The sequence below is a fragment of the Dothidotthia symphoricarpi genome (genome assembly GCF_010015815.1).
Source record: "Dothidotthia symphoricarpi CBS 119687 unplaced genomic scaffold P153scaffold_23, whole genome shotgun sequence".
Taxonomy (NCBI): Eukaryota; Fungi; Ascomycota; class Dothideomycetes; order Pleosporales; family Dothidotthiaceae; genus Dothidotthia; species Dothidotthia symphoricarpi.
In genome coordinates this window covers 368,767-386,965 of record NW_022985030.1, presented here as the reverse complement: position 1 = coordinate 386,965, position 18,199 = coordinate 368,767, and the positions used below count along the sequence as shown (strand labels likewise).

The following is an 18,199-nucleotide window of genomic DNA, read 5'->3' as shown; positions in this document are numbered from 1 at the left end:
TCTGAAGGTAGCATGGTCTTCTGGAGCTAAAGAAATTCTGGCTGACGGTATGTAAAGGATGCTTACTCCGAAAACTAATGCAAATTCCGGCGCGGAGTTCAATCTGGTAGTCGCCGAGTAGCGTTACGGCAAGAGCCAAACACGCCGTCATTTAGAAAGAGGTAGTATGGCTTCAGACGTGTATACATTGATTAAGTTATTTATTTACTACCCACAAAGGCCTAGACATCTTACAAAAGCAAATCCAGGGAGCTTTTCCGCATAGAATTGCTTCTCGTCTTTTTTTTTCATCCTTTTCACATTATGTCTTCTACGGTGACATTAACGGCCACTAGGCCGCGGATATCAGTAGCTGCTGCTCCACTAGTCGCCAAATCTACTGCTCTGGAGGACGCATTGGCCATTGCAAAAGACCACCGGACTCGCGACACGGTCGTGTCTCTCCTTACCATCACCGCCAATTATGCCACTATCAGCTTGGCTATTGCGACGAGTGAGATCATGGCTCCTCATTTCACAGAAAACGTACTTGCCTTGGTCTTGGTGCGCGCTGTTGCCGTCCTTGCCATCTCTTCCCGTCTTCGTGGTTTCGAGAACCTTGTTCATGAAGCTTCCCACAACAACCTCTTCGCCAGCCCACAAACACACACAATGCTCGAACCACTCTACGCCTTCCCGGTATTTCGCATTGTGTGTGACTACCGAGCGTCACATCTGGTTCATCACAAGCACCTTGGTGACCCAGAAAAAGACCCAGATATCATCAGACTTCACGAGCTAGGGCTGCACAACATCAGAGATGCACCAATCTATTATCTCGCAGGCGTACCAGCAAGCGGATATCTCGTCTACGAATACTTGACCACCATATTTGCCGACTTCTGGACCAGCAAGAGTGTGCGCGTTAGCAAGTCACTCTACTGGGCGACGGTACTCGGCCTCGTCACGTGGACCAACTCCTGGTCGTTCTTTGCCCTCTACTATGTGGTGCCGCTCTTTTCCGTGCTCTCCACAACACGCTACTGGGCCGAGGCGAGCGAGCACATTGGCATGGACCTGAACTCGTCCTTTGCCACGTCACGCAACAACCTGGGCTTCCTGCACCGCTGGTTCCAGCACCCGCACAATGACGGCTACCACGCCGTGCACCACTTGCATGCGCAAGTCCCTTTTCACAAGCTCCCTGTGGTGCACGAGTTGCTCATGGCTCAGAACCCCGAGTACAAGAACACGACTGTGGAGTCACAGGGCATGTGGGAGACGTTCTGCCAGATGGCGACCAGCAAGACCATTGTCAAGGGACGGCCAACTACGGGCGACTGGAGCTGAGCGCTTCTCCTTCTTCTCAACCCAAGAATTGGATCGTGAGGGGAGGCTAGCTGGCGCAATGGATAGTAGCATAGCATGGGCGAGCTTCCATCATTCTGTGAGCTCATGAGTGAGAGTGATGAGATTGGAACGGCGAGATGTGCAGGTTCACAGCCAAAAAAGATGGCGTACGAGATGAAACATCTCACCATATACGAAGAATGTCAATACAATATCTATAGATGACTGGAAAAAATCTCATCTCTACAGATCGAGATCAAATTCACTGCACTCTGTTTACTTTGAAGACACAGTATCGGCTTATCACGCTGAGAAGAGACTCACGAAATGCCTGTGCAATCTATTGAGAGAGAACGACTTGCGTGAGCGCTGATGAACATCTTGACAACAACCCCAATAGCATTGCAGCAGGACTTATAAGGTAGAACTCATCTACTGGTCAGGGCGAGGATCTTTGATTGTCTGCAAAGTCGTACCCAACCAGGATACTTTGCATAGCAATAGTTTCGATTATTCATCGTCGTATAGACCTTCTTAAAACGCCTCTTTTGTGTCATAATCTTCGAAATACCACTCAGTAATCAAGTCTACAGCTTTGCCAGCGGCCGGGACGCAGCCATGGCGTGTACCATCTTTGCAACGTCGTATGCGCATGCATAGCTCGTCTGATACCCGAAACCACCATGACCATAATTGTGGACTATATTGATGTTGCCAATACGCTCCTGCTCCACCCTTGGGCCGGCTGTCCGGCATGGTCTGAAGCCTACCCTGTGGGAAAGAGTGTCCAAGGTGCCTTGCTCTTGAAGCTTTTGCGCAAGCTGAGGACAGTAGGAGACGCATCGACGCAAAATACGCGCCGCGAGGCCCGAATCTGCCTCGGGCTTGGCCAGTGCTCTATGATATGATCCGCCAAGGACAGTCCCCCCTCCTGCAAAACACGTTAGAACTAGTTCACGCCAGTCTCAGGCCGCAACGAAACCTACCCCCTGCGCGTTTCATGACGTAGGTCAGCTCTTCGGGGCCTTCATCCGAACCAGATACTCCAATCATACAGCCAGGATCAGAATTGACAAGAATCGTCTGACCGCGCACAGGCACGACTGTCGAGTCACGTACGCCGTGGAGTTGTGCGGCTCCCAAGCCCGTACAATTGATTACAACATCAGCTGTCAGTCCAGTATGGTGCAGTTTTGCGGCATCAAGAATGTGATGAAGAGATGCGCGTTTGACCTGGACGCCATGTCTCAAGCACTGGCCGAGCAGCCAGGGTAGATAGAGGGCTGGGTTGATACAGACACTTGTGAAGTGTGTCGTGAACATGACTTCTGGCGAGTTGGCGACGGTTGTGTAATCAATTCTAAACTGAGCCCACGGTAAGCTGAGATGAAAAACACAATGTGGGAAGATTACTTGCATTTGGCAGGAGATCCTTGAACCATGGTTCTGGCGAGTGCAGTCCGCATTGGACTGAGGCTGTGGCGTCAACACAGTCTTTGCGCCTCGTGTAAAGTATCGTGTCTAGACGAATGTCACTATGCTGTGAGACGACCTCTATCAAACTGTATGGCGTTTACCCTGAAAGTGTATGCCGGTGTCCGGACAGTCTGTAGCCAAGGCAGCAAGTGCAGGCCATGTATCGCGCTCCCACCGATGCTCTTTAGTACCGGTAGCAGAGAAGCTGGACATTGGATGTTAGTTCTCGCAACTGCTCATTCTTAAAAGCTGTCGACTTACGGTAGAAAATTAGCACCTGCCCATGGAGAGGTATAATGGGGACTGGAATCGCCCGGTAGATGTTTTGCAACGAGCGTCACGCGAAGGGACTGGTCGCGGGACAGAACGAGCGCAGTAGTGAGACCAATAACACCGCCTCTTTATGCGTAATATGTCAATAAAGACTCGGATTGAGATCAGATCAGTTTTGCCTACCCTACTACTACAACATCCCGTGGAGATGCACTCCGGGAAGCGAGCGAGCCTTCCTTCACTTGCAACATGTCTTCGATGTCAATGATGAGGGCATAAGATGCACATCTAGTTTCAGCGCGTGCTGCGGTATTATGTAAATGCGCAGGCGGTTGAGAGCGCTGACCAGATGGCGTCCGGGGTGGGTAGCGGAGTTCGGAATAGAAGTAACCCCTTTGGAGAACAGCGTTGCCGCGTCGCCGGACAACATCACGTGACTATGGGCTTTCAATTGGGTATAAAATCCATTTGCTGTGGACTCATGCTGCTGCAGATCACCAACATGGATAGTTTCGCAATCTCGAGCCAGGTGGCGCAGTTGCTGCCGCGCATGCAGGTGGTGGTCGTGGTTGCGCGCAATGTTCAGTTGAGCGCCACGACGCAAGAGCGTGTCCGTGCATTTGGAGAGGTGAGCAAGGAGTGTCGGCGTTGTATGTGAGAGAGCGAAGACTTATCAGAGCGCACAGTCAACCGCCGAAAGTACGCATGCAAAGCTTAGCAGTTTTCCCAATGCACAGTCGCATCCATTGATAGCGCGCTATCGGGACACGCTGAAGAAGGCCGTCTCGCTCTCGGCCAAAAAGTTTCCTCAGTCCAACGAGTCGCTCTATAAGCGTCTGATCAAAGACGGCAGAGCTCCTAGGCCCATCAACCCGCTAGTTGACTTCTACAATGCAGTGTCCATCAAGCATGGCGTGACAGCGGGAGCCTTTGACCTTACCGACCTTGCTGCTCTGCCCTCTTCGGGTTCAGCACCTGCCTCGCTCGAACTTCGACTCTCGGGCTCGTCAGACACCTTCCTAGCTCTGGATGTGGCTCCAGACAGTGACCCTGTGCTGATACCACCGGGAGAGATTTCATATGCTCGTGGCAACATCATCCTAACCCGGCACCTCGCATGGAGGCAGTCCTCGCAGGGGCTTGTGCAAGAGGGCACTCGCGATGTGGTGATTGTGAGCGAAATATTCAATGAGCAGGACTCGCCTGAAGCGAGCGAGTTGGCGAAAGCAGTCAAGACTGACTTGGTTAACGGCCTCCGTGACTTCTTTGACGTCGCGGAGCCTTTGAAGAGCATTCTGGGACAGGGCTTGGACAGCTTGAGTACTCCGTTATAGATATCTAAGCTTCAAAAAAGAATGTACATGCTATAGGGGAAGATAATCCAGACACATTAGCTTTGTTCATCGCCACATGCTTGCGGCGCGGCGTTGCTGTTTCTTATACGTGCTCCGTGAATGCTGGAAGACCCCCTGCCAGTGTTTCCAGATTCGAGTTGCGTTGCCTATTCTTCTTTGACGGTTGTCTGCAGATGCTCAACAACATAGTTCACAAGTTCACCTTAATCATGGCAATACCGAATTTATGTATGATGTTGAGACTGGCATGGCGAATAACTTCCCAATCCGTCCACTTCGAGTTCCGAAGCTCCGTAAAGCACAAGCGTCCGTTCGCTGCACCCCCACTACAAGAGCCCTATCGGCGCGTATGATTCAAGTTCCAACAGGCAACTCTGGAATATAACTCTAGTCATCTGTCTCAACTGGCATGCGTGGCCTTTTGCGGTGAAACAGGACGACTTGAAGCTGACAGCATAAGCCTGTTCGTATCATCATGCGCCAACCACGTTCATTTGGCGCATGGGAAAGTGGCATTAGCCCCGAGATCCTTTCCGGCGAAGTAGTGTCATTGAGCGCTCCCCGTGTCGATGTATGATGGCCTTCGTCGCTAGTACTAAGAGTCATGGGCTAACGAACAACCAGACCGCCCGGAATCACATCTACTACCTGGAAGCCGATTGCGATGGCCATGGTCGCATTATGCGCACAGAAGTCTTGCCTCACCGGAAGATCCTTCCGGACAAGTACAACGTCGGTAGCAGTGTCAATGGATATGGGGGGGGGGCTTTCATTGTTGACTGCGATGGCCGTGTCGTTTTCGTTGATGGAGTCACAAATGCTGTGAACAGAACAGGCACCGAGGCCCACGACGTGGAAACGCTGATACATTCACTCAATGCCAAGTTTGCCGACCTGTGTCCGCATCCGAGCTCTGCGTCCTTCGTCCTCGCCCTTCGCGAAGAAGAGAGCCATGGTAAAACGCGCCCGGATACCAGCATCGTGCTCATTGATACTGTGTCAAAAACTTACAAGGTAGTGCAGTCTGGCGCCGACTTCTACTCTCATGCGCGCTTCAGTCCGGATGGTCAACACGTTTGCTGGCTCGAGTGGAACTTTCCACACATGCAATGGACTGGCGCTATCTTGAAGGTTGCAGAATTCCGCAACTCATACTTTGTCAATGCACGCCAAGTTGTAAGCGACATTGGAGTTGGTCAGCCACGATGGGGAACAAGCGGCACTTTGTACTTCGCCAGCGAGAGATCTGGATACCAGCAGCTCTATGCAGTATCGCTAGAAAGCAACGCGTCTCGCTGGCTACGCTTCAAGGAATTAGAGCAGTGCGAATTCGCCGGTGCAGAATTCTGGCTTTCGAGGTGAGTCACAAGAACTAGCCGTGCTATGATCAATGCTGATACAAGCACCTACAGTCTCACTTACTTTGAGCTCAGTGAGGACAAGATCGTCGCCACTTACACCAGAGATGCTACCAGTTTCGTCGCTGTGCTGGACTTGGCGACCGGCAAACACATTGATCTGGATCTTGAGATAAACGACATTGCCTACGATGCCATGCAACGCATCGATGATTACGAATTTCTCGTCATTGGCGCTTCGGCGAGCTGCCCACCAGCACTCTACCGCATCTCGCTCGATCCTGAAACGTTACATGTCAAAAACACCACGGTACTAGCTCGGAGCTTGAACATGTGCCGCATACCGCGAGGAAGCCTGTCGACGCCGAAACCTTTCAACTTTCCCCGTTCGTCCCCAGATGCAGACACAAACCCCGCTTTGGAACATGGCCATGCCTTTCTAATGCTACCAACGAGCCCGTGGTACTGCTCGATACCGGGGAAACTACCTCCGTGCATCGTATTTGCGCACGGCGGCCCGACGAAACATCACCGACCGAGCGTCAATCTCGAGAGCCAGTTCATGACGTCGCGCGGCTTCGCCGTGGTGCTGCTCAACCATGTCGGCTCGACGGGCTACGGTGGCACTTACCGGGACGCCATGAACGGGATGTGGGGCGTCTCGGACGTGCAAGACGCGGTCGACTGCGTCAACGCGCTGGTGCGGCGCGGCGTCGTCGACCGCGCGCGCATAGGCATTACGGGCGGCAGCGCCGGCGGCTACCTGACGCTGCAGGCCATGTGCACGGCGCCCGAGACGTGGGCGGCAGGCATAAGCATCTGCGGCATCTCCGACATGCGCGCGTTTGCGCGCGACACGCACAAGTTTGAGAGCTGCTACGACCAGGTCCTCGTCCGCGACATTGCGAGCCAAAGGCATGACGGCGTCAACGAGGACGCGCTATATGCGGCGCGCAGTCCCGTCGCGCACGCGGCCCGGCTTCGCGCGCCGCTGCTGCTGCTGCAGGGGACCGTCGACCCGGTCGTGCTGCCGAACCAGGCAACCATGTTTGAGGAGGCGGCAAAGTGCCACTTGTCCAAGGAAAAGATGAATGGCTTCATCGCGGATGAGGCGGTCAAGCTTGTCATGTACGAGAACGAAGGCCACGGCTTCCACCTAGCAAGCTCCAAGAAGCACAGTTTGGAAGAGCAAGAGGCTTGGTGGCTCAGGTCATTGTGTGGGAAGAGATATTCGTTGGCGTAGACAGGACGGTCCTTCAAGTACTCTGCTGCCATGCTCGTGACTCCGATACTCGCTTATGGCATCTGCAGCAGACTTTTGATATTACCAGACAGATGTAGATGCGGCTTTGGCTACGCGGACTCATGTGGATACCTGGGTACAGCCCTTACCAAAGCGGTTCAGATAAATGTGGACAGTAGTCCACTCGTTTGAAATTTCATGTGCAAACTCCATACGGACTGATTGTGCGATATGAAAACCTATCCTTCACTCTGTCCCCCAGGTTAGTATGGGACTGGGATCAGAGTGAGGTAAAGTGCGGATTGGTTATTCGCATATCTGCCGCTGCAAGGGCGTTCCGCCGCTTAAAAATAAAGAAACTGCAAATTTAGTATGCAGACGCTAGGAATTACATTCCTGTCACCCCCTGTCAAACTCAACTTTTCCTGACGTAGAACTGCTCTACTTGTTAAGTTGTACCAAGATTAGCGATTATAATAAATTACATCTTAAAACATTGAGAGAAGGCGTGATAATGCAAGGTAGTTGTAGGTCCTGACTAACTCCCTGGCCTCGCAACATCGTTCACCATCATTGTCGAAGTCGTGCCCGAGCACCCTAATGACTGCCAAGCCGGTCTGAAGATTTTTTGGAGCTACTCACGCCACCCCGCGATATCGGACGTCGGACATCGGACGTGGAGAGGCTGGTGCCCCTCAGTTTCTGCCCTTGAAACAATTTTCGCGCCGCACACCAAAAAGTCCACGAACGCGCGGTCGCGTCCACACCCAACACCATGACGACAACGACAGAGACGACGGTCATCCGGGTGCCCTGCTCGTCGGCGAACATCGGGCCTGGCTTCGACGTCATCGGACTCGCGCTCAACCTCTACCTCGAACTGCAGGTCAGTGTCACGGGCCAAGAGTCGTCGGAGCACTCGCTCAACTGCAAAATCACATACGAGGGCGTGGGCGCAGAGGACGTGCCGCTGGTCGCCCAGGACAACCTCATCACGCGCACGGCCGTGTACGTGCTCCGCTGCCATGGCGTCCGCGCCTTCCCCGCCGGGACACAGGTCCACGTCAAGAACCCCATTCCGCTCGGGCGCGGGCTGGGCTCGTCGGCGGCGGCCATTGTCGCGGGCGTGCACCTGGCCAACGAGGTGGGCGCGCTGGGGCTGTCCAAGGCGCGCATGCTCGACTACTGCCTGATGGAGGAGCGCCACCCCGACAACGTCGCCGCGGCCCTGTATGGCGGCTTCGTCGGCACTTACCTCAACGAGCTCTCGCCAGAAGACACGGAGCGCCTCGAGATCCCCCTCAGCGAGGTGCTGCCGCAGCCCGCGGGCGGCGTCGACACTGGCCTGCGCCCGCCCGAGCCGCCCCTCAACATCGGCCACTACACCACCTTCAACTGGTCGCCGGCCATCAAGTGCATCTGCGTCATTCCCCAGTTCGAGGTGTCGACGGCCAAGGCCCGCGCCGTCCTGCCCGACTCGTACTCGCGCAAGGATGCCATCTTCAACATGCAGCGCCTGGCTGTCCTCACCACCGCCCTGGGCCAGTCACCGCCCGACCCCGGCATGATCTACACGGCCATGCAGGACAAGCTGCACCAGCCCTACCGCCGCGGCTTGATCCCCGGCCTCACCGAGATCCTGCAGTCTGTCACACCCCAGTCACATCCGGGTCTGCTCGGCATCTGCTTGTCAGGCGCGGGACCGACGATATTGGCCCTGGCCACGGACAACTTCGACTCCATCGCAGACCACCTGCTGGCCCAGTTCAAAGCAGAGGGCATCACGTGCGACTGGAAGCTCCTCGAGCTTGCCCAGGATGGCACCACGGTCACGCGTCCCTCAACGACCACCACCACCACATCCGAGGCTGGCGATGCCTTGACATATGCTGCGTCGGGAGTCAGCATCGACGCCGGCAATCAGCTCGTGAAGCGCATCAAGGCCTCGACTGCCAGCACCAGACGACCTGGCGCAGATGGCGAGATTGGCGGATTCGGCGGGTTGCTCGATCTCCAGGCTGCCGGTTACACAGAAGCACCCATTCTCGTTGGCGCAATCGACGGTATCGGCACAAAGGTCAAGATTGCGTTCGAGATGGGCAAGCACGACACGGTGGGCATCGACCTCGTCGCCATGAACGTCAATGATCTGGTCGTCCAGGGCGCTGAGCCTCTCATGTTCCTCGATTACTACGCCTGCAGTAAGCTCGACGTTGAGAGTGCGGCCAAGTTCGTCGAGGGTGTGGCAACCGGCTGTCGCCAATCGGGCGCCGCTCTGGTGGGCGGCGAGACGGCTGAAATGCCGGGCATCTACAAGGCCGGCGAGTACGACGCAGGTGGTGCAGCCATTGGCGCCATCAAGAGGGGCGCAACGATCCTGCCAGACTTTGCGTCGATGAAGGAGGGCGACGTTCTGCTCGGTCTTGCGTCGAGTGGCGTGCATTCCAACGGCTTCTCTCTCGTCCGCAAGATCGTGGAGCGTAAAGGTCTTTCGTTTCACGATACCGCACCGTGGAGCACAGGCGACAAGATTGGCACAGCGCTGCTCACCCCAACACGGATATACGTCAAGCCGCTGCTGGCTGCCGTACGTCGCGGCGTCATCAAAGGCATGGCACACATCACGGGTGGCGGCCTCCTCGAAAACATCCCGCGCATGCTCCCCAAGACACTGGCAGCCGAACTCGACGCAAAGACGTGGCCTGTGCCGTCCGTGTTCAAGTGGCTGAAGGAGGCGGGGAGACTTGAGCACAGCGAGTTTGCACGAACGTTCAACACGGGACTCGGCATGGTGCTGGTGGTCAGTCGCGACGAGGTGCAGTCGGCCACGGAGATTCTGCAGGAGCACGGCGAGCAGGTGTTTACTGTTGGGCGGCTGGTGGCACGAGCAGACAAGGACGAGGAGTGCGTGGTGAACAACATGGACGTGTGGGGGTGAGGCGCGTCTGGTCAGCGAGAAGGCATTTCGTTGCGATGTGACTTGACGGCTGCCTGCTTTTTTTCCTTTGATATCCGCACCTAGACTTGAAACGAAGGTATCGATACATGACATGCACCAGCGTGAGCCACGATGCAGGCTCGAGGCTAGAAAGCCGCACATGCTTCTAGTCTCTGCGCGAGTGTCTACGTACATGCACGCGCATGCAGGCCGGGGGTGGTCGCGATAGCATGGCGTGGTTTCTGTGGAGAGGGGACGTGTTGGGGACGTGTTGGCTGGACGCTACCTGGGCAGCGTGCGTGTGTGGAGGCTGAGACACGACAAATGAGGGTGGCATGCGCGCTGGGGCGGGCGGTTTTGTTGGGACATGGGCGAGCAGCGCAGGAGTCATAGAGCAGCCTAGCACAGCGAAACATGGACACAATGAGCACGGGAAACATGGACACAATGAGCACCATGTCTGCATGCAGCCTAGAGCGCGTTGGCGGGCGTGTCGTGGTGGTCGGGGCTGGTCAGGGCGACCGTCTCACCCGCAGCCTGCCGTGTACACTTAACCGCCGCCCGCCCTCGCACCCTCGCCATGTCCTCGACCGACTCTCCCGCACACTCGACCCATCCCGTCAACACGACGACGACGGCCGGCACGCCCCTCAAAGCCGACGCCACGTCTGCGCACCCGCCCGCCTCGAGCCGCGACCCCACGCTGACGTCCAATGCCGCCCAAGGAGGACTCGCCGCCGCCCATGCCTCCCCCGCCGCCGAACTCGCCAGTCTTAAGATGAAGCTCAAGGCGGCGCTGCGCCAGTTCCCCGACTTCCCCGCCCCGGGCATCCTGTTCGAGGACATCCTGCCCATCTTCGCCGACGTGCAGCTGCACGAGGACCTGCTGCGTGCCCTGGAGCTGCACGTGCTGAGCGCCTCGACGGGGAAGCCTGACGTGGTCGTGGGGCTGGACGCCCGGGGGTTCCTGTTCGGCCCGTCTCTCGCCCTGCGACTGGGCGCCGGCTTCGTGCCGGTGCGCAAACAGGGCAAGCTGCCGGGGCCGTGTGAGACGGCCGAGTACGTCAAGGAGTACGGCAACGACTTCTTCCAGATGCAGGCCGACGGCGTGAAGAAGGGGCAGAAGGTCCTGGTCGTCGACGACATCATTGCTACTGGTGCGTCCACACACAACAGCCCCATTGCGCGTTGCGCGTGCTAACTCGCCCAGGCGGATCTGCATCGGCAGCCGGTACGCTCGTCGAGAAGCTTGGGGGCATTGTCGTGGGCTACGTCTTCATCCTCGAGCTCGACTTCCTCAAGGGTCGCTCCAAGCTCAACGCCCCCGTGCACACGCTCCTTGCCAGCCAGGAGCAGAAGCTCGGGTCGTCGGAGTCATGAGGCACAGACACAGGCTACAATACACACAAAAGCACGGCATGGAGACGGCGTTGGCATACTGCTTGGCACGATTTCCGGGCTGGTTGAATCACTTCGTACTTTTGACACTCCATCTGTACTTCTTCCACACCGCCATGCATGTCCAGCGTGTTGACGGCTGTTTGGTGACGCCACGTGATCACGTACTTATCGCAATCAAGGCGACCCCACGTCCTGGCGAGAAAAAATCTGAGCCTGCCCCTCCATTGCCTGATGCACCATCCCTGCACCTCCGTCCACCGGAGCCCCCACTTTCCATTCCCGTCAAGCGCCAGCCGATGCTAACCTGCGAGCTTCCCTACCACTCTCTCAATGCAACGCGTAGCCACAACCTTCGTACGACGCTTACCCACATCTTTGCTTACTTTTCAACACTCAATCAGACTCTCCCCAGCTTATCAGAGAAACATGTCGGAAATCAAGAAGGTCTTCACCGCCAATGCGTGCCCGCGTGAGTACTGTGCTGTGCTAGGGTCGTGTTGATGCTGACCGCTGTGTAGCTGCTGGACCTTATGTATGTTCTCTATGTCCTCACCATTGCCCGGTGCCTCCGACCTATTCTTCAACCATATGCGTTCGGATTCATATCCATACCCCTCTCCCTCATCATCTAGTACCCTCATCGCATACTACGATACACAAACGTGCACGAACAAGGGCAGGATATACACTGACAAAGGCAGAGCCAAGCCATCATTGCCGGCCCACAGGTCTTCGTCTCGGGCCAAATCCCCGCGAACAACAAAGGCGAGTTGATTGAGGGCAGCATCGCAGACAAGACAAAGCAGTGCTGCGAGAACATTGTTGGCATCCTCACCGAGGTGGGCGTCGGCATGGAAAGGGTCGTCAAGGTTAGATCTTGAACTCTACGCTTCACACATCATTCACGTCCTGACCGGTCCTCGTAGGTCAACGTTTTCCTCGACGATATGGCCCACTTCGCCGAGATGAACGGCATCTTTGAGAAGTACTTCGCGCACAAACCTGCGCGGAGCTGTGTCGCCGTCAAGCAGCTGCCCAAGGGTGTGCCCGTTGAGATTGAGTGCATTGCGTATACTGGTATGCATGCAAAGCTCTGACCGAAATCAATTTGTTGATCAGATTCAGGTTGAACCACAATCGAAGATAGTGGGACTGGGGGGCTGCGACAAGCATGGGGTACAGAGTCACGATACAATAGCCAGCAACATAACGATGTAATCAATGCTATCGAAGCACACATCCTCGATCACTTACTCGTAACCTCATATCTCTCCTCTCCGAGATGACGTTGTTTGAATTTGCTAAACTACATTCACCTGTACTCACGTCCTCTGTCGAGCTAATTACTACGCCTTTCATGTACACCCTGTCGACCAGCACTTCCATCCAGGCAATTCGCATGATGGTATCTTTCACAACGACCTCCGGTCAACACACCACCTGGTTGCTGGCATGGAAGCAGCATAATACCACTGACCGAGATGCGCGAAACGCAATTGAAATGTGAGTAAAGTCGATGTAGAGAAAGACCAAGGTGTCAAGAGCCATGAACATATGACTGGGTATAGTACAAATCGCAAAGGCCTACACATTATACCAGAATCAAACCCAGCCCCAAAATTACCACCTCACACGCGCAGGACCTCAATCAATCTCCACCGTCACCACCATGTCCCGCCTCGCCATACTCTGCCCGATTGTCCACACTTCCTTGGCGGCGCCCTCTGTACCCACCTTTCGGATGCTCGCCGTGTTCCACCAGCGGATAATGCAGACCAGGCTTCGCAGCCAACGCGTCTCGTATCTCATCCACACTCTTATCTGCCCAACCTCTGCTTCCCATATGTGAAAGCGGGTACATGGGCATATTCTCCTCGTGCATCACAAACTCGCCAACAACGGGCGCCGCGCGCGACATGATGATGTCGATATCTTTGCGGATCTGCTCGCAATACGTGTCGAGAGGGAGGTCGTTGACGTCGTCACCAAAGGGATTTTCGATTTCGCGTCCAATGAGTGCTATGCCAAGGATGATGTAGGCTGCAAAGCAGGATGCGGGAATCGTCACCCAGCCCAGGGCTTTGTATAGCTGGAAAGGGAGCAAGAGAATATAGACCCAGGTTATCTGCCCGATGGCTATGCTGTACGCAATGGGAAGAGGGGTGTTTAAGATGCGCTCAGTACCAGTAAGTACGTCATTCATGGTCGTCAATGCGTTGAGAGACTGCGTCTGGTAGATGGATACCTTGAACGTCCCATTGTCGTAGATGTTCTTCATGTAGCAAGACAGATGGGAAAGAACCTCTAGAGGCAAGTTGCCGAGTGGTGCGCGCGCGCGCTTGATCAGTTTCCGCGGGTTACTTTGGGCCATGGACAATCCAAGAAACTGCCCAGCCGTCTTGAAAACATTTGGCTTCTTGCGGGAATCGGGTTGGTCGGCATCTTTGGCGTACGTGTCGAGGTGCCCGACGAGATGCTTCAGGTCGTCGTAGTGCATATACGGCTCGAACCTCAGCTTGTGTTTCAAAGTAACAGCAAAAGCAGCGATCAAGTTCAGACAGCTAATCTTCTCCAATAGGTCTTGCTTGCCAAGCACAGCATCCTTTGCATGTCGCTCATCCACATGGATCCAGATCAAACGCGACAGGTTCTGCGATGCTAGTGTGAGTTGTGCCCAGTACTTGCGGCCTTCGTTGTAGCGTTCATAGGCCGTGGAGCTACGGAAGCTGAGTGCGAGACCGACGACGAAACCTAGGACCGTAAGGAGCAGCTGGTTGATGCCGACTGCACCCTATCAGCAAGTTGACAAATTTCGAAGCAGCTGGGGAGATGACTAACGATCGTGTACAAATTTCGAGATACATGTGATCGCTGTGGACCAGCCAGCGACGAAAAGAAGCGGCAAGATCATCTCTGGCGTGATACTGCCGTGCAGACGCAGAAAGACCGGCCATTTTGAATGCTGTTCGAGGTCCCGTGGACCAACCTGGCGAATTTAGCGGAGATCTATTGAAGCAGAAGAAAAGCAGTGTCGCGCATCTTTATCTTCGACATGTACTTACAAAGTAGTCGTCCAAGTCCCTGTCGGTGTCTTGCTTCGTCACCTGTGGCCGGGATGGCTGTGTGCCATTAGATGTATCTACCATCGTGGATGATTTCTCGGTCATCGCAGTGTCGAGAACGTCAAGTGTAAGAGTGAAAAGATGGAGACAGAGTGCCAACGGCATGGGGATTCGCGGTGTTCATATCCAAATCGGCAGTCGCGTGCCCCCTCCACGACGAGTCCCTGCCGTTAGCCAATGATGGACTCAAGGATCTGAGCACGTTTGACATTCACTTTGGCGCGATCGTTCCAAGACCTCAATTTCCTCGCTCCAAATGGAGAATTGAACATCCCGTCTTGGCGTCAAATTGTTACAGGTTCAGAATGTGTGCGTCAGACACCTGGCGATGCGCTGGCAGATTGGCACTTCAGTGATACAAGGGCAACTTTACTCCTGCTTGGTGCGATGTTGCATTGTACAAACGTAGTAGTAAACGCTAATTGCGGGGAGTTTCATCCTTGAGAGATGCAGGGGCTCCTTGGCGTTTACTTCTCATGGACAACACTACAGTCAATGAGCCCCCGGTTGCAGGGGGATAGCTATCCCCCAGTACGGACGCTGTTTCTGTTCTTAATTAGAGGGTTAGGCAGGAGGGCAGAACAGGCAGCAAAAGGAGGGGATCCGTATAATATAATTATATATTAAAAATAGAATAATTAATTAAATTAAAATATAATATATTAAAGAATAGTTATATAAATCTAATAAATTATTTATATTAAGAGATTTTATTTAAAATTATAAAAAGCTGCCTACTCTATTAACTATACTAAAAAAATCTATTTTCCTTTTCCTTTCTCTAGCTTCCTGTACATTACATATTTAGCCTAGGATTTTAGCTAAATATATAATCTTAGGAAGCTAGCTTTAGACCTAAAAAGTCCTAGTTTTAAACTCTCTATCTTCTCTTAATAAAATAGTAATAATGTTTTTAAATATACTAGAATAATAAAAGTTAGAAACTCTTAGACTTTTTAAGTAGAAACTATTAATAAGAGGTAGCTTAGTTTCCTACTATATATATAGTATATATATTCTTCTTATAAGTAGAAATATAGGTATAGATAGGAATATTAAACCTACTTATTTTAATTATAAGTAAGTTACTAGTTCTAGTTATAGGTTTACCTACTATTTATCTACTCTACTATATAACCCTAGTTAAGGTCTTAGCTAGGGTCTTTACTAGTTCTAGTCTTATACTTAGATATTATTTACCTGCCTTATTATACAAAAATTAGAGGACTCTTAACTATATCTTATATATAGAATATTACATATAATCTAATACAGAGTATTACAGCTAGCCTAATTATATAAGCTATAAGAATAAGTACTAAAAAGAGTAAGTAAAGTCCTCTATACTAATAAGATAACTATAATAATATATAGAGTATTATCTTATACTCTTACTAGTAATTTCTACTTAAGTAAAGTGTCCTGTATTAATCCTATTACTATAGTAGCTAATTAGTTAATTAATTATACTAGTAACCTAGTAAGACTATACTATACGTTAGCTAATTTAAAAGAAGTTACTACTTAGTATTTCTACTTAAGTTAAAAGTATAGTGTTAATTTTATTATTATTTATATAAATATTAATATACGCAGTATATAGGAAATACTATAAAGATTAGCTTAAAGTATAATTAATTAATTAATTATACTATACTAGCACTTCTTATAGTTTTCTTAATATTTACCTATTCTATATATCTAATATTATACTACTCTTATTAATAATATATATTTCTATTTATTAAGAGGTTTTAGCCTTATAATTTTAAACTATAATAAGCCTAACTAGAGTAATAATAAGGTTAACTATAATATAAATTAGCTAGTAGTCTTATTTTACTACTTATAATATAGGTAATATTACTAGTAACTATTTTATATCCTATTACTAGATAATAGCCTATTAAGAGCTATCTTCTAGATCTTTAATAAAAAACTCTACTATCCTAAACCTTAAAGAAGGTATAGGATAAATACTAGGTATATAGTTAACTAGGAACCTCTTATAGCAGATATAAGTAGTATATCTTAGGTTATTACTAATTTACTACTTAAGTTAGGTACCTATATAGATACTACTACTTAGTACATAGTTATAAAAGAGGTTATATTAGCTAGGTAGAGTTCTAGTATTATTCTTAATCTAGCTTAGTCTTAAAACTTTAGTAATACTAAGGCTATACCTTATTAGGTTTATAAGTTTTACCTCTTTTATTAGCTTTTATATATACTTAGCTTAGAATATATTATATTTAAGTCTTATAAGAATAATCTAATTCCTTACATAAAGGTTATTAGTAAAGCTTATAAATAGCTAAGAAGTTAACTTAGCTAATCTTTTAATAATATAGAGGAATTACTCTAATGTCTATTATATATAATACTGCAGAGGTCTAAACTAAGTAATATTATTAAATAGATAAAGTAGATAATAGACCTAGACAGTATAGACTAATATAAGCTCTAGGTTATTAGCGTAATAGAGTATCTTAATACCTTAAATAAAGTCTTTAGTAAGTATCTTAATAACTAGTATATTCTACCTTATAATAGTAGTTGTAGATATAAGGCAGTAAAGCTTTTAGTAAAGTATAAAATATTTATAGTATACCTTTAAAAGCTTATATTATAATATAATAGGTAAGAATATTAGTAACTAGGCTCTCTATTCTAAAGTTATCTACTTCTTCTAGCTACTTATACTATTTAAGGCTATATATATTAAAGTAGGGACGTTCTAGTATACCTTAGCTATAGCTAGATTAATATAGCTAATAGCTACTATACTTAGTTTCTATAGCTTACCTCTTATGCCTCTAAACTTAAACTTATTCTATATTAAGAACATTATCTTTATAATATTTAATACTATATAATATATAGTATTAATTAGAAAACTCTGTAAGAAACTAAGTATTAGTATATTAAGTAAAATAGACTAATAAGTTATACTACTTTTCTAAAAGTAATTCTTCTTTGCTATATTAGTTATTTCTATAGTATACGCGTTAAACTACTTTATCTTATCTTAAAGCCCTACTTATATTAGTATATTATATATATTATATAGGAAGTAGTACTGCGCCTCCTTTTTAGGTTACTTAGTACCTACTGTGTTACAGAGTCTATATACTTATTTTATAGTACCTAGCTTTTTTATACTTATAACCTAAGTAAGAGTAGGTCTATTACTTATTTACTTTAGTATTTATTTAAGCTAAAGAGTATCTGCTTATACTAGTTACTAGTAATATATATACACGTAGTGTAAATTCTTTACCTTAGTATATATTCTAAATACCTAGTATACTAGTATAAAGTTGTTAAAGCTCTTTTATAAGTAAGTATAAAAACCTATTAAGCTCTTTATATTCTACTATACTAGGTATATTAATAATTACTAGGGCTTTATCTAGGTAGTTATAAACTTCTAGCTACTAGTTAAGGATATAAATTATAATAGTAGAAATACTCTAGTAACTTTTAGTGTTTTCTATAAGTTTAATACTGTTAAGTGTAATATAGAGAGCTAGATACTAAGAGTTAATAAATAAAGGATTAAGGGTCTAAGAGTAGAGATTATTATATATCTCTCTACTAAATATATTATTATATAATCTATTCTTATTAGTGTCTAGATACTGCCTTAGAAGGTATAATTATAATACCTTTATATATAAGAAAACTAAAAAGAGGTATTT

General features: G+C 49.6%; 8 protein-coding genes across 8 annotated transcripts; 6 read left to right on the top strand and 2 right to left on the bottom strand.

The window, feature by feature from the left end:
• The first annotated feature begins 454 nt into the window (after nucleotides 1–454).
• On the top strand, nucleotides 455–1,525 carry P153DRAFT_370888 (uncharacterized protein). The gene has a single exon (XM_033669134.1). The coding sequence runs from the start codon at nucleotides 502–504 to the stop codon at nucleotides 1,327–1,329; it is 828 nt and encodes a 275-aa protein (XP_033518859.1). The 5' UTR covers nucleotides 455–501; the 3' UTR covers nucleotides 1,330–1,525.
• A 98-nt stretch (nucleotides 1,526–1,623) lies between these two features.
• Nucleotides 1,624–3,438, bottom strand: P153DRAFT_401080 (FAD dependent oxidoreductase). The gene is made up of 6 exons (XM_033671884.1): nucleotides 3,262–3,438; nucleotides 3,067–3,204; nucleotides 2,907–3,010; nucleotides 2,747–2,850; nucleotides 2,316–2,694; nucleotides 1,624–2,260 (listed from the first exon to the last, which is right to left on the bottom strand). The coding sequence occupies exons 1-6, from the start codon at nucleotides 3,327–3,329 to the stop codon at nucleotides 1,917–1,919; spliced, it is 1,137 nt and encodes a 378-aa protein (XP_033518858.1). The 5' UTR covers nucleotides 3,330–3,438; the 3' UTR covers nucleotides 1,624–1,916.
• Nucleotides 3,439–3,575: 137 nt separating this feature from the next.
• On the top strand, nucleotides 3,576–4,693 carry P153DRAFT_435204 (uncharacterized protein). Its single transcript, XM_033673132.1, has 2 exons — nucleotides 3,576–3,706; nucleotides 3,765–4,693. The coding sequence occupies exons 1-2, from the start codon at nucleotides 3,581–3,583 to the stop codon at nucleotides 4,410–4,412; spliced, it is 774 nt and encodes a 257-aa protein (XP_033518857.1). The 5' UTR covers nucleotides 3,576–3,580; the 3' UTR covers nucleotides 4,413–4,693.
• Nucleotides 4,694–4,743: 50 nt separating this feature from the next.
• P153DRAFT_370886 (aminopeptidase C) lies at nucleotides 4,744–7,510 on the top strand. Its single transcript, XM_033669133.1, has 3 exons — nucleotides 4,744–5,004; nucleotides 5,058–5,791; nucleotides 5,846–7,510. Exons 1-3 carry the CDS (start codon nucleotides 4,909–4,911, stop codon nucleotides 7,032–7,034), a joined length of 2,019 nt encoding a protein of 672 aa, XP_033518856.1. The 5' UTR covers nucleotides 4,744–4,908; the 3' UTR covers nucleotides 7,035–7,510.
• Nucleotides 7,311–10,340, top strand: P153DRAFT_370885 (phosphoribosylformylglycinamidine cyclo-ligase). The gene has a single exon (XM_033669132.1). The coding sequence runs from the start codon at nucleotides 7,810–7,812 to the stop codon at nucleotides 9,970–9,972; it is 2,163 nt and encodes a 720-aa protein (XP_033518855.1). The 5' UTR covers nucleotides 7,311–7,809; the 3' UTR covers nucleotides 9,973–10,340.
• P153DRAFT_411490 (adenine phosphoribosyltransferase) lies at nucleotides 10,056–11,352 on the top strand (the record flags this gene model as incomplete). The annotated part of the gene is made up of 2 exons (XM_033672086.1): nucleotides 10,056–11,129; nucleotides 11,183–11,352. Exons 1-2 carry the CDS (start codon nucleotides 10,553–10,555, stop codon nucleotides 11,350–11,352), a joined length of 747 nt encoding a protein of 248 aa, XP_033518854.1. The 5' UTR covers nucleotides 10,056–10,552.
• A 447-nt stretch (nucleotides 11,353–11,799) lies between these two features.
• Nucleotides 11,800–12,470, top strand: P153DRAFT_301833 (YjgF-like protein; the record flags this gene model as incomplete). Its single annotated transcript, XM_033664410.1, has 4 exons — nucleotides 11,800–11,842; nucleotides 11,892–11,905; nucleotides 12,075–12,242; nucleotides 12,300–12,470. The coding sequence occupies 4 exons, from the start codon at nucleotides 11,800–11,802 to the stop codon at nucleotides 12,468–12,470; spliced, it is 396 nt and encodes a 131-aa protein (XP_033518853.1).
• Nucleotides 12,471–13,021: 551 nt separating this feature from the next.
• Nucleotides 13,022–14,540, bottom strand: P153DRAFT_301823 (UPF0187-domain-containing protein; the record flags this gene model as incomplete). Its single annotated transcript, XM_033664409.1, has 2 exons — nucleotides 13,022–14,164; nucleotides 14,436–14,540. The coding sequence occupies 2 exons, from the start codon at nucleotides 14,538–14,540 to the stop codon at nucleotides 13,022–13,024; spliced, it is 1,248 nt and encodes a 415-aa protein (XP_033518852.1).
• Between the last annotated feature and the right edge of the window lie 3,659 nt (nucleotides 14,541–18,199).